We start from the raw sequence: 13,994 nt of genomic DNA, 5'->3' as shown, positions 1-13,994 counted from the left end.
TTTTTCATGGTTTCTTATTTGTTTTTCTTTCACTGCAGAAAATGCTCAAATAAAGGGTCAAAAAATTTTTTTTTTTACCTTTATTTTTGAAGCCTAAATTGTTCTCCAGTTGTTCTTATAACCCAGTCATCATTGCCAGTTCACCATCATCAAATGCATGGAGTTTGAAGCAATAACAATAACAATGATAATAATATTTATGGTCATTGCACGTGTACAGTGAAATTGGATATTATATTATCAGTGCACACATCTGAAAATGACTTACAAAAAAGTCCAAAATTTATATAGATATATAAAGAGCACAAAAATACCTTAAAATTCACCATAAAAACTTTCTAAAAAGGTAAAGTAAACTGTACATCATGCCACTGATACAACATGTTTTACATTCTGTGGGTAAACACTACACAGATGATTCTCTTAGAAAAACATGCACAGTCCTAACAGCATTTAGTTTTTGGAGGAAAATTATTTATTCCTTGTGTTTGTTCTGAAACTTCAGGGCAGCAGTTCAGACAGAAGGGGGGGGGGGGGGGGGGGGTCCCAGCTGCATAGGGTAAGAGACAAGGTACACTCTGAACACCAGTATGTCTTTTTGTGTAGGCACAACACAAAAAGGAGACAACCATTCACAATCACATTCAAACTTAATAGCAAATAAACCGATCTGCATTAACTGAATGTCTTTGGACTGTGCAAATTGTCATCTGGGCTATGGACAATAATTAATTATAACTGATACTTTGGTTTAAATTACATAAATTACATACATTTAAATTACAGAAGTAATTTACACTACATTACAAAGAAAATCATGTAAAGTCCCTGAAACACTGGTGGAAATTTGTATGAAGGGGACGATGTCAGAGATGTAGACTGAAGTGTGTCATACTGTGAGCCTAGGACATCTGTAGGTTATCAATCACTGTAACCACTGCAGTACTAACATGAGACACCGCAGAACAGATCAACGACTTACACAAAGATCCAAACTTTATCAAAGTGCAATTTCAATTTGTTCTACTAGTTATTAGACATAAAATATCACTAATAGCCATAGAGCCACTTGTCAATGGCTCTCTCATTGGCTAATGCATCTTTTTGCCAATCCACATGCCACCGGAGGTTACCAATGACTTGACTATAGTTTCTCCCTAAGCTAAGGCGCCATGCACCGAATGCTTTTTTATTGTAGACGTGAACAGCTTCAGACACTTTTGGATAGTCCACGATGCTACGCAACTGCTTCTCCAGATGTGCTTGCACATCTGGGAATTTGTGAACCACATTGTGAAGTTCATCCTTGTCCAGTGTGAGATCTGCAAAAGAAAAGCAGGAGAAAAACAATTAAAGGACACTGTTACACCCCTCTGCAGCCCCTAATTGGCCACACCTAGTCAGGTGTGGATAAAAGCACACCTGAGGCGGACTTTCGAGAAACTCACTAGTTTTTGCCTTGATGGCACCAGCCATTTTACCTGCTATGCCAATTTAAGATAAAACCTCTTCTCACTAACACTCTGGTATTCGTCTCCTTTTTTATGTTGCGGCTTTTGAGCCGGGTCGTAACAGACACATACGAAGACAAGCTGAAGTTAGCGTCAGAAGCTTTAGGCTCACCAAAGAGTTGCGCGGAAACACTCAGGCCATCGGCGTACGTGATGTATTTCCACCGATCACTTCGCAGCATGTAAGTAGAGGCGTTGACGTTACAACCATGATATTCGCTGAATGCCCAGGCTCTCTGCTGTTGGTTAGAAAAAGCAATGGATGTGGACAGCAGAGGAAGGAGGGACTGGCCACTTAGATTCCCTACTGCTGAAATCCCAGCAATCTCTGCAAAATATAAAAATGTGTCACAACGTTCGATTTGAAATAATCAAATCAATATTTACCACCGCTTTCATGCTGTTTTTATAGACAGTAGTCAAACAGCAGTGGCAGCACTGAAAAAAAAGGCAGGAGGCTGAGCTGAGCACAGGTCAACTGGTTTGGAGACAAGATCAGAGAGGCAAGGCTGAGACGGTTTGGACATGTACAGAGTGGATAAATGGAACAAAAGATCTCAAAGATGGAGAAAAAGAGGAAGACCACAGAGAAGCTTTGCGCATGTAGTGAAGAAGGACATGCAGAGGGCTGGTGTGAAAGAGGAGGATGTTAGGGAGAGGGTGACATGAGGCAGATGATCCACAACATCCTATGTTGTCTGTCTGCCTCCTTACCCAGCACAGTGGGATAGAGATCAACCAAAGATACAAGCTGGTTGACCTGCTGGCCAGAGATGAGCCCAGGCCCCATGATGAGAAGGGGAACGTGGGAGCTTCCTTCAAACATCGACATCTTATAGAACTGCCGGTGCTCCATGGCCAGCTCCCCATGGTCAGCCGTAAATATCACGACTGTGTTGTTAAGCACGCCGGTCTCTCTCAATGCAGAAATCACTTGACCTGGTGAGACAGAGCATGTGGAAGATGGAGTAAGAGCCAATCCATTTTGGGATTTTCTGTGAATTCAATCAAAAACTTTATTCAAACAGCAGAGAAAAGATAGCAGTGCCACAGACAGTGTGTCTGTGAGGTTCATATGCTTTAACTCTCCACTTTTAAATCTTGTAAAAATGATGGTTTGTATCTTTTTTTTTCTACACTGCATTTGTAAGCTCAAAGAAAACACCATTCCAGGCATGTTTGGTTTTTTTCTTTAAGATCTCAAAACCATCGTTTCAGTCCAAAATAGCAGCTGTGAGACCAGAATGTAGCGAATTACTGCTGTCAACTAACCCAGCATGGCATCGGTTTCGGCGCACATGGCGTAATAGAAGGCCCGAATGCTTTTGACTTCATCGTCGGTAAAAACACCGCTGCAGTTTTTGGTGAAGGTGGAGTAGTAGTCAACAGGGTGCATGGCAGCCAAAGGCAACCATTTGGGAACAGAGATGAGGTCAGAATTCACCTGTGCGTAAGAAAAAAAAACAAAAATTCGTTTCACTCAGGGATTTTTTTTTTGACACAAAGTGCAATAAAAAAAAACAGAGACGGAAAAAGCATGCCTTTGTGAGCCAGTATGGTGACGTACGGAAGGTGGATCCCCCTGCAGTCTGCCCCAGGGATTCAGTCTTATACGGGTGAGGTAAATTGAGGCCAAGGTAAAGAGCGAAAGGCTCGGGTGTGGTGGACGCAGCTGTCTGGTGGATCCACTGCGTGGCCTTATCTGTGTTTTCCCAGTCTTTGCTCATGATCTTTACAGTTGACTTGTTCCCAACAAGTTCAGAAACAGGCCGGCCCTCTTGGCGCAGGAGGAACTGGACGTCTCGTGTCCATGCCTCAACTCGATTACTGCAACACATGTACAAAAACAGGAAGTGGAAAAATGTGAAAGGCACTGTTTGGAAACAAATGCAAATGCACGCAGACAGTCTGTTACTGCCACTAGCATTTTTCCTTGTGTGATTGTGTGTGTGTGTGTGTCTGTGCATAATATTAATTTGGGGGGAAAAAATAAGAAGAGGAAAGCGAAAGTGTTTTCCTACTGAGACCATGCTACACGTTAAACCTTACATTTACAACAGTACCTGACAGAGTGAGCCCCAGATGTATAATCCAGCTTGCCTATCATCTTGGTACGATACCCATTCTCCTTCAGCAAATCCATCCACGTGGTTGTGTTTGCATCTAAGCACTTGTAGTTGTTCCACGACTGAGTGAGGTGAACATACTGACCGCTCCACATTGCTGAGAGCAAAGTTTAAGCAGCTGAATTACAACATGCAATTTTAAAAGAAAGTCAAAGTAGATTTTTTTTCTAGAGGGCAAATATGTCGCTTACCTGCTCTGGAAGGGCAGCAGATGGGCGAGTTGGTGTAAGCATTAAGAAAGGTGGAGCCGAGCTGCCTGAGATAGTTTGTATATGGCAATTGTACAAGTTTGCTGCCAGGGTCAAAGGACAATCGACCATCCTCAAGAGACACAAAAAGTCATATGGGGATCAAGATACACAGATGCAAGTTGTACATGAAGATAACAAGGAAATATTCAACCACAAAATATAAAGCATCTCTGCAATGCTGTTGAATTTTGATGGACAATACAGCTTTCTCATTCTGTTTTAACCTATTAAGAGTAACTATCTAGTAATAAAGCACTGAAATTTAAGTCATACTTACAAATGCATCACTCATCACCATCACAATGTTGGGTTTGGATGCTTTCTGGCAAATACTTTGACCACATTGCTGAGAAAGGAAAATGAAACCCAGCACTATTATGTTCATGACAGCTTCGTGTCCTCCTGAAGTTATAGACGTGAAAGAAAAGACCCGTCGGAAAAGCATTCGACTTTTATTAGTGGGCATCACAAAGTTCCTGCTCGCCTACAAGCGCCTCAGCCTGATATGTTGTACACATCCCGGTTACGCTTTCAAAATAAGAGGTTTCATTTTTGTTGACGTTCTAACATGCATTAAAAACTGACTATTTATGCAAATATCACCGTTTAAGCGGAAAAAAATTTAAAAACAAATATTTAACATAAATCACACCTACTGTCAGTAATTCTAACACCAGCAGGAGATGAGAAGAACTTAGCAGCAAGAACACAAATAATATCAAAACCAATCTTACCTTAGCCTGTCATTACAAAATGCCAACTGTAGAGGGCAGCATTTATCTAAGCATAAAAAGAGCAAATTCGCACCACTCCAAACCCCTAATTAGATAAGGAAAAGATGTGTGGATGGAACTCTTAATCAAATACAATCTGTGTTTAATTAATTAGCGCCAATCTTTACTGTAGATCTAATTACGGAACATGGACACGGAGACATATCGCAATTTCTGTGTAACTAACTATAACTGTAAAGGCTCTCGGAAAGATGGCTCTAGGTAGCATAACATTACAAAATGTTATCTTATGCCCTGTAATTATCACTGAATTGAAATCAGAAGTGATGTCATTGGCCCTAACTAGCTGTTGGTTGAACCAACAGTAAGTTGCAGTGACGTTCAACAGGTGATACTGCCGCCCACGCTGGGAACAACGACCGCCGCGAGGTGGCGTCTTGATCCTCAGAGTTGTTTATCTTTAAACTAGGACTTCAGCACAAGGATGATGTCTGCCGTGCCGTGGATTCATTTAATCTTTCCACAAAATAATAAGTTTGATTTACATGCGAATATATAAGAAGCTGGCTGATACATTCACCTTAGATCCCCAGGCTAAACACTATGAAACAATTCATACTATTGACAGTGCTGCAGGCATCATCCAACAAAATCGAGCTCTTCTTATTTTTGGTGATTGTGCACAGATGCAGACGCTGCAGTAAATCTGATAATGTGAAACTATTTGTGTGGATTACATCGCAGATGTAATGTGTGTGTGCACAGAGACCAAATGCCGATGCAGGGCTGGGGTTGTAGAGCTGTAGACCTATAAGAAGATTCATAGCTGATGTATGAGCCATGAGTCGTTGCTGCATCACATACCATAAAGCCAGGGCATCTGTAATTTCATTAAAATCGAGGGCCGAGAGGGTTCCATTTCTTCTCTCATTCTTTGAATCAAAAGTCTAGAAATAAGTCTGGGTGATACTTTGTTAGATCTGTTCGTATATTTTCAATAAATCGAATCAGATTTAAAGCCTCTCCTCTCGAACGATATTTTTTGGCGAACATTTCTTTGTGTAGTCTTTCAGCTGTTTGACTTTACTTATCATCTGGTTGTGTGCCACACTTGTTCCAGAAGGCGGAAGGAGGGGGCAGTGAAGCCCCGCGCATGCGCCCAGAGGTTGTTTTTCCCCACACTGGCAGTCGTTTAAAGTGCGCTGAGCTACCGGGGTTTCCTTGTCTGACTGGGACTAGCGAGCAGATAGGCAGATGATAACAGCATCAGTTGCTGTTACTAGATCTCAATGAACTGCCCTCGAAGAAGCCACTGATCGTGCCTGCTGCTTTTTGCAGAGGTGGTAAACTGATCAGTGTCCGGAAAAACGGCTCTATGAGATATTTCTTCATTGAGTCTTTTCTTTTTTTTTAGTATTTCAAGGTCTGTGTAGCCTCTTTCCACCATGGTGCTAGGAAAGGTAAAGAGCTTCACAGTAAGCTATGACTGTCTCAATGACAGCAATGTCCCCGTTTTCTCGAGCGGGGACTGCGTCTCAGGGAGGGTGATCATCGAAGTCACCGGAGAAATCCGCGTGAAATCTCTCAAAATCCACGCGAAAGGATTTGCAAAAGTTCGTTGGACTGAATCGAGAAATGCTGGATCCAACACTGCCTACACGCAAAACTACACAGAAGAAGTGGAATATCTGAACCACAAAGACATCCTAATCGGACACGAGAGAGGTGAGGACTTGTTTTTTGATTTTATTTTCCTGCAGAAGTTCTTGCTTCTCACTTGACCTGATGGGTGAGATGCTCTTAGTGGCCTCGGGCTCAATGAAAGGTGTAGCTGAAGGATAACAAGAGTGATAGACACGATTAAAAAGTTGACCAACTTTCATAATGCTGCATTTTCTGACGGCGCTTGTATGTATGATGTTTTTACGCTCGTAACATACAGCTCCGTGGTTGCTTGTTTGTGTCAAGGTGTCAGAATGAATGACAGCAGCTCTGCTCGATGTATTTAACGTCCAGCGTAAGATTGGTTTTGTTTTTGCTTCTCTTTATTAGGCCCAGAGAAATAAAGCAGTGTTTAGAGTCTCTGTAAGTGTATTTCATTGCAGAACCACATCTTAAAGAGTGTTTCTTTGTAGCTTTTCTTAAGTTTCCCCCTATTGTTCAAAGCGGTTCAATCCTGTTCAGAAAACTGGACCGGGAGAGGCGGGGTAAAGACGCAAGCCCCTACCTCCGGCTGCCTGCCATTGGCTGCGATGTTCATCTGTGGCTGATGACATCATTACCCTGCAGACAGAAAATTCTGCAACTTTTCGGTGAAGGGGGAAAAAAGCTGTAAAATGTAGCTACCAGATGAAAGTACGTGCGGTTTGAAACGTATAAGGAGTTGCAGTGCTTGATACTTTGTTCCTATACTTATCCCTATGGTTAAACCCTTGGTAAACGTGTATTCTGCTAGGCGAAATGTTGTCTTGTTATAGGTGTGTTTAGCAGTCTAACTGTGCTTAACCAACGGTCATTTCTGTACTTTTATTTAGTGCACTTTTTAGTGCAAAAAAGGGGGAGGAAACCCAGACAGTTAAGGAAGGTAACATTTATACCGTTACGATAATAATAATAATGAAAACTATATACTAGCTCAGCCCTTAAGCAAACATGATAACTCATAAAATGATAGCGATAAAAAAAATAATTTTAATAAAATCGAAAGATTGTCGTTTAAAGTGGAGAAATTGCTGCAGTTTTTGTTCGGAGTATGCTCTTTGATACGTTGTTGCTGTGTAGTAGGTAGGTCGGTACTGCGGTGTCGCACAGTGAATGCGTAATGAAGGCTGGGTGGCTGTGGGAAGCTGCTCGCTCCGGTTTAGGCCGGTCTCCTCCTGCTGGAGTCTGCCGTTTGAGTGACAGCTCTGCACTTGTTTACCACACGGCTGCTGCTGCTGCTTGGAGGGAGGGAGGGAGGGAGTGCTGAGCTGGCAGAAGCGCACCCTAGCTCTTTACAAAAATCACTCTTTGTGTTTTAACTGAAAAAAATATATATTCATGTATTTTTAAAAAAGAAAAAAAAAAGAAAATGCAGTTCGAATTGTACAACCCTGTCCAAAACTACATTTCATTCTTCTGCTAGGCAGTGAAATTCTAAGTTTCCTGTACTTGTGCCCGATTTTTTTTTAAATGTAGTATTTATTTATTTTTAAAGCGCAGATTTAAGATTTTTGTCGAACCTCCACACAGCCCATAATAGCCTCAATGTATTAGCATCATACATTGGATCTCTTTGATTCACTTCATTGTTCTTGGGAATAACACTAGAAGAAAGAAGGAAGGGAAAAGGGCTCAGTTTCTGACACCATCAAACAATCAACTTCTTTTACTTTCCTCTAAATATTGGTGTACTGTTTATCTCTCAATACATTAACATAAGTTTTAAATCGGCCAGATATTATAGTAAATTCCTTTTTATTCTCTTTTTTCTCCCCCACCCTGTGTTTTTTTTTTTTTTGTTTTGTTTTTTTTTCTGGTATGACTTTCAGATGCCTTCGTAGAGCATTTTACGCAGGTATGGTATATATGTGTTTGGACTATTGTCCTCCTTGTTTTTCAGACGATGATAACTCGGAGGAAGGACTCACCACTATCCATTCAGGAAGACATGAGTATGCATTCAGCCTTGAGCTTCCACAGACGTAAGTGTTTCATAAATATTAGGAGACTTGCAGTTATTTTATTTTGGGGGTTTTTTTTGGCTGTACTGTGATTATAACATTATTTCTCCCTTCTCTCCTGCTCTGCTCTTTTCCTGCAGACCTCTGGCTACCTCTTTCGAAGGGAAACATGGCAGCGTGCGCTATTGGGTAAAGGCAGAACTCCACAGGCCATGGCTCCTACCCATGAAGACCAAGAAAGAATTTACAGTCTTTGAGCACATTGACATCAACACTCCATTATTGCTGGTAAGCTTATGACTCAATTCACTTGACCAGTGAATGAGCCTGTTAGCTGGTGATGGCACTGAATGAAGGAAATAAAAACGTAGTATGAGTCACTTAGGGCATAATTTTCCTAATTATGGGGAATTTCAGCAGGTTACACTGTAGACACCCTGAATCATGGAAAAATAAATACAGAACAAGTGTTGAAAACATTTGGCTGCTATTTATTGTTATAACTATGGAGTGTTTGATTATCAATCTAGCTTTTATTGTGGCAAAAAATAATGTCTTTATTTTTCCCCACCTTCCCCAGTCACCACAGGCCGGCACAAAAGATAAGACACTTTGCTGTTGGTTCTGCACCTCAGGTCCTATTTCCCTAAGTGCCAAAATTGAGAGGAAAGGATACACCCCAGGTAAGAATAAGTGAATAATTAATGACTTTCTTAGCTATCTCGTAACCAGATAAGTAAGTGGAAGTCCCTGCAGCTTCTGCATTGATTATCAAAAACACACCTGATAAATAAATGTAGATAAACTTCAGCTAACTTGCTTCCTGTCCTTTTAACTCTGTAGGGGAGTCAATCCAGATTTTTGCTGAGATCGAGAACTGCTCATCACGCATGGTCGTGCCAAAGGCGGCCATCTACCAGACTCAGACCTTCTACGCCAAAGGGAAGATGAAGGATGTCAAGCAGCTGGTGGCTAACCTGCGGGGAGAATCTCTGTCCTCGGGCAAAACGGAGACGTGGAACGGAAAGATGCTGAAGATCCCGCCAGTCTCCCCCTCCATCCTGGACTGCAGCATTATCAGAGTGGAGTACTCTCTCATGGTGAGCACAATAATGAGGCGTTTAGATCACTTTCACATAATCTTTCAGTGTATATCCAGATATTGTAGATTTGGAAACACAAGTCTTGCTACTTCCAGTACACTCCCCTGACCTTACCACCACCACATTATTACTTGTTTTAAGTGCCATTCTGTTGTAGAAGTTATATTTCCTACTAAGTCAATATCTCTTCTGGTAAAGCACCTGGCTGACTCAGCTCACATTGCCAAAACTAGGCCTTGGATTGCACCAGTTGTTATCTCCACATGCAGCTAAGAGCATTAGCCCAGAATATCTGTGGCAGCACCTGCCATCAGGGTGCTTATACCTGCTTTACACCATGAACAGAAATGCTAGGTTGCTTATACCTTTTGTAAGCAACTGATCTCATGACAGTGACCTACATATTGTCAAACTAATGCCTAACCCAGTCCTGGTTCGAGTACTTCTGAGAAGATATAGGAGCCATTTCATTTTATGCTGACTGCTCAGCTCCAGAGCCTTTTATTAGACTGATCATAGCCCTTTTACATTTTTTATAACCCTGTATGACATGTTGTTTTATTTTTTGCATATGCTAAACGGTTGTGGTGTTCTTATGTCTGTGCTCAGGTGTATGTAGACATACCTGGAGCGATCAACCTGTCCCTGAACCTGCCTCTTGTCATCGGAACCATCCCTCTTCACCCATTTGGTTCCCGCACCTCCAGCGTCAGCAGCCAGTGCAGCATGAGCTGGCTGGGCATGGGTCTGCCTGAAAGGCCGGAAGGTACGTTTGATCTCATTGTCATGAAGCATCTTTTTCTATTTTAATCAAGGGATCGTAATCGCAAGAATGCTGAAGTGTTGTTTCGTCTTCATTTGCAGCTCCTCCAAGCTACGCTGAAATTGTGACGGAAGAGCAGAGACAGAGCTGTCTGGATGTCCCAGCAGCCCGCGAGGAGCTGGACGGACCTCTCTTTGCCTATATTCACGAATTCCGCTTCCAGCCCCCTCCCCTGTACTCTGAGGTAAGCACCAAATGGCAAATGACCTTCCTTTAGAGTCTCAAAAACAGTTTGTTTCCTTGAATAAACACCTTTTTTCCCCCTCTTTTCCCCCATTCTAGATTGATCCTAACCCAGATCATGCCAGCCGTACAGAGGAGCGCAGACTTGATGCTTGCCCATCACGCTGAGGATATCCCAGCAATTCCCCTGAGATGTTTGGGGAAACTCAAAGAAGCCTAGCTGTAAGGCTCAGCTTTGATTATTTTCTCAGCTGACAGCATTTACAAAATGCTGTTGACAATAAGAGGAAAAACAAGAATATCCAACCAAAAAAACCCAAACAAAAACGAGTGAGTCAGGTTGGACGAATCTGTTCCTGCCTTCCCTCAGCAAGAGAAATGGGAGTCACCAGTTCCGGGTGTCTTTCCTTTCCTGTGTCAGCTTGCTGAGGGTGACATATGTACAGATGAACATGTATCCATTCTGTATGCGAAGAGGGCGGGGTAAAAAAAAAAAAAAAGACCCTCTAGTAGCGCGAGCCCTGGTGATGGTATTGACAACGACAATGACGATGACGAGGAAGAACCGCCACGGCTCAGCCTGCCAAGCTCCTCTTCACCCCTGACTCTTCTGTACCTGTGGCACATAAGGACTTAGCTCCTCTCACAAAGGACAGAACTTGTCATGTCCGTTCATCAGCAGAACTCACCTTAAGGAAATGGGATGAAGAAAAAAAGGTGTCACCACCATAGTCCTGAAAGTAAGCTTTCAGCAGCAGCATCAGTCATCAAAAAAAAGCAAATACTAGGTCCTTCTGCCTCATTTATGGATTTGTTTTGCACATCTTGTTCTTTACTTGAGTTGTGTGGCTCTGTTTAATGAGAGTTTAAAAAATAATCACTAATAGTTTAGTTTCAGCCTTGCAACGCACCAGACTATGAGACTATGAGACTGAAATCTGCATCACTCTGAGTATCGCTGAGAGTAGGATTTGTTTTAAAAAAGCAAAAGCAAAACGAAGACTGAAAAGTACAAGAACAATGCACTGAAATTGTTTAAGTTGTTTAAGAATTTTCATTTTCTTGTGACTAACAACAACCAGACAGTACTTGTACAACAGACTTAATCTTTATGTGGAAGCTTTCTTCTTTTCTCTCTTTTTTTTAAAACTACATTGCCTCCTAAGCTTGAATCTGTGGTTTCCCTCCTTGTTATTCTGTTCTCGTATTCGCTCCAGTCACAGAAAAGCTTGCAACAATTTTAGCTTCGTGGTGGCTCTGGATTTGGACTAGCAGGGTTGCAGACTTTTGCCACTCAATTTGAAGCTGACGGGAAAAGCGCTTGCTTGCGTGGGTGTGTGTATAATTTGTGTGTGTGTGTGAGACATAAAGTGGTGCCCTATTGAGGGACTCACCCTAATTGTTTGCAGCCCCTCTACTCCTAATCTCAGGGCAAGCCAGGCTTGCATAACTGCCCGACTAGCACTGTCTCAGGTGGTCTTCTCACTTGTTAAAAGGAGGAAAAAGAGAGAGAGAAGATAAAGTTTTGAGATTTTTGTTTTAATTGCACTGCTTAGACAAAATAATGAAGTTTTTGTTCACTACCAAAACGAGAGGCAGACCTGCAGAGGAGCGAGGCAGCTTTTTCTTTTTGAGACGAATCACATTCCCTTTATGTCCTGCTGCACTTTCCCACTTCATCCATTACAGACTTTACCAGACCAGTGAAGCCAGGATGCTAATTCCAAAAAAAGAAGAAAAGATGGAAAAATATTTTTGAAATAAGAAAGTAAATTCAGCACAAATGAAATGCTGGGAATGTTGCTAAACTTCTGTTCATGCTGGTCAGAGCAAGTAGTAGTAGTCGTAGCAGTAGTAGTAGTAAATTGAAATGAGTAATACATTGGTTTCCTAACTCATTCATGATAAAAGACCAGCTGTAACAGAGGTTCAGCATATTCAGGAAAAGATGACAAGCAGCACTTTAAAAAAGAAAGGAAAAAAAACACAAAATAAGAAAAAAAAAAGTAGCATTCGGTGGTGAAGGTCTGGATTTAATAACTACTTGGTATTAACCATGTGTTAGAGGATTTTTAAGTAAAGTGGTGTTGTGTAGGACGCAAATGCATTATTCAGTCTTTTTAAGATTAGTAACTCTTTTTTTTTTTTTTCTCCCTAAGTTTACATTTCAAAACATAGCTAAGGCAACTTTGTGTGTGTGCTCGGTGTGTGCATGCTCTTATCAAGATCCTGCTGGCAACTAACCGTACAGCTTCTGACAGTGCTCAGCGAACTGCAGATTATTAAAGTGATCTTATCTTAGTGGCCTTGACACAGAAAGGACTTGATCATGATGCTTCATTTTTCAATGTCTCTGCAACTCTTGTTCTCGTTTCTCTTTGTTTAACACTTGTATGTTTTCAGACCTTTCCGTGTTTTTTTTTTTTGTTTTGTTTTTTTTGTTTTGTTTTTTTGGGGGGGGGTTGTTTTTTTGTTTTTTAAATGGACAAAAAGGGAAGTCAGAAAAAAGACATTTAAAGCAAGGGTTGTTTTAAACAAAGAAACAAAAAAAGACATCTTGGACAGGCCTCGATTGTGTCATTTTTTTTTTTTTTTTTTTTTCTGAAGCTGATGAGGGTTGACTATTATCTTTTTCCATGTATTTCTGGGCATTGATAGGTTGGTTTTTATAATTTTAACAAACAACCTTTTGGGTTGGTCTCCCTGACCTGTCTGATCCCCTTCAGGCCAGGGAGTGGCAGCTGTTGATCAGCACCCTTCTCCCTTCAAGAAACATTTATGTAACCTGGGACAAAACACTTTCTTTTTGTGGTAACTAATGTACTTGTTTTGCGATTCTTTGTTGGGGCTTTTATCTTAGGGAAACTGAATCAAGCTACGCGGTAATGAATAAGCTTACATATTTGTTTCAGGTGGGTCAATTCCATAGTCCATTTGCTTGGGCCTCAGAGTAGTCCAGTGTCAAAACTAAGCTAAATTCCTGACCTGAAGAAGGCAGGAACTGAAATGTTCAGAGAGATGGGATGTAGGAGATGGGATCTGAAACATTTTGGAAACAAAGTGCAATATTACTCAAAGAATTTTCTTCATTTTCATTTTTTTTTCCATCACGATGATGTATTGATATTCTATGAATATACTATGTTCTGAATGCTTTAACCTTTCGTCTAGTTCTTCCTCTTGATTTGAATAAACATTTGTTCTAAATTACACAACTGTGGTTCCTGTGTGTGTTTTCCCTCCAAAGCTGTACACGCAATAGTGTAGGCCAGTAGTTGCACACTTGTTCACCTTTCCTGCGTTTCACTGACTGCCATCATATACAACTGATCACAACAAAGCATCCTCTAAATACAAAAGCAAATGTTGTTTAAATGACTAATCATTATCCAGTGCTTTACTTAAAAAAAAAAAAATCTATACAAATGGGTCACAAGAGACTTACAAGCACACAGGCAGCCAATCATCTCTTGAAAAGTAGTACAACACTGCCCCTAGAGGTGGTTTGAAGGTAGCACTGATCCTTTCTGGCAAAAGATACAAGGTACTGAGAAGGACACTGAATGGGTCTTAGTTGGATCACAAGTACTAAGATATTGGA

At 41.3% G+C, this 13,994-nt stretch overlaps 2 protein-coding genes across 3 annotated transcripts; one reads left to right on the top strand and one right to left on the bottom strand.

The window, feature by feature from the left end:
- Nucleotides 1-74: 74 nt before the first annotated feature.
- Nucleotides 75-4,599, bottom strand: arsk (arylsulfatase family, member K). The gene is made up of 8 exons (XM_086314010.1): nucleotides 4,166-4,599; nucleotides 3,829-3,958; nucleotides 3,575-3,734; nucleotides 3,053-3,338; nucleotides 2,784-2,955; nucleotides 2,226-2,450; nucleotides 1,624-1,839; nucleotides 75-1,322 (listed from the first exon to the last, which is right to left on the bottom strand). The coding sequence occupies exons 1-8, from the start codon at nucleotides 4,352-4,354 to the stop codon at nucleotides 1,051-1,053; spliced, it is 1,650 nt and encodes a 549-aa protein (XP_086170136.1). The 5' UTR covers nucleotides 4,355-4,599; the 3' UTR covers nucleotides 75-1,050.
- Nucleotides 4,600-5,830: 1,231 nt separating this feature from the next.
- On the top strand, nucleotides 5,831-13,608 carry arrdc3a (arrestin domain containing 3a). Of its 2 annotated transcripts, none has more exons than XM_086314011.1 (8): nucleotides 5,831-6,347; nucleotides 8,224-8,305; nucleotides 8,425-8,572; nucleotides 8,865-8,967; nucleotides 9,128-9,384; nucleotides 9,997-10,153; nucleotides 10,252-10,394; nucleotides 10,493-13,608. In XM_086314011.1, exons 1-8 carry the CDS (start codon nucleotides 6,068-6,070, stop codon nucleotides 10,559-10,561), a joined length of 1,239 nt encoding a protein of 412 aa, XP_086170137.1. In that variant the 5' UTR covers nucleotides 5,831-6,067; the 3' UTR covers nucleotides 10,562-13,608. The 2 variants fall into 2 exon arrangements, with proteins under 2 accessions (XP_086170137.1, XP_086170138.1); XM_086314012.1 differs by having other exon boundaries at nucleotides 6,207-6,347; nucleotides 8,153-8,305.
- The last annotated feature ends 386 nt before the right edge of the window (nucleotides 13,609-13,994 follow it).

The sequence above is a fragment of the Aulonocara sp. 'chitande type north' Nkhata Bay genome, linkage group LG12 (assembly GCF_057382095.1).
Source record: "Aulonocara sp. 'chitande type north' Nkhata Bay isolate Kocher_YH1m ecotype deep benthic linkage group LG12, A_spYH_male_GT1.1, whole genome shotgun sequence".
Classification (NCBI taxonomy): domain Eukaryota; kingdom Metazoa; phylum Chordata; class Actinopteri; order Cichliformes; family Cichlidae; genus Aulonocara; species Aulonocara sp. 'chitande type north' Nkhata Bay.
The sequence above is the reverse complement of the archived record's forward strand: the minus strand, read 5'-3'. Positions and strand labels throughout refer to the sequence as shown.

Excerpts from the sequence above, each read along its gene's own strand:
- arsk (XM_086314010.1), bottom strand. The coding sequence starts at position 4,354 with ATGCCCACTAATAAAAGTCGAATGCTTTTCCGACGGGTCTTTTCTTTC. Across the intron at positions 3,959-4,165 it reads TGGTGATGAGTGATGCATTT|GATGGTCGATTGTCCTTTGA; the intron begins GTAAGTATGACT and ends GTGTCTCTTGAG. Across the intron at positions 3,339-3,574 it reads TCTGGGGCTCACTCTGTCAG|TAATCGAGTTGAGGCATGGA; the intron begins GTACTGTTGTAA and ends CATGTGTTGCAG.
- arrdc3a (XM_086314011.1), top strand. The coding sequence starts at position 6,068 with ATGGTGCTAGGAAAGGTAAAGAGCTTCACAGTAAGCTATGACTGTCTC. Across the intron at positions 6,348-8,223 it reads CCTAATCGGACACGAGAGAG|ACGATGATAACTCGGAGGAA; the intron begins GTGAGGACTTGT and ends CTTGTTTTTCAG. Across the intron at positions 10,395-10,492 it reads CCCCTCCCCTGTACTCTGAG|ATTGATCCTAACCCAGATCA; the intron begins GTAAGCACCAAA and ends CCCCCATTCTAG.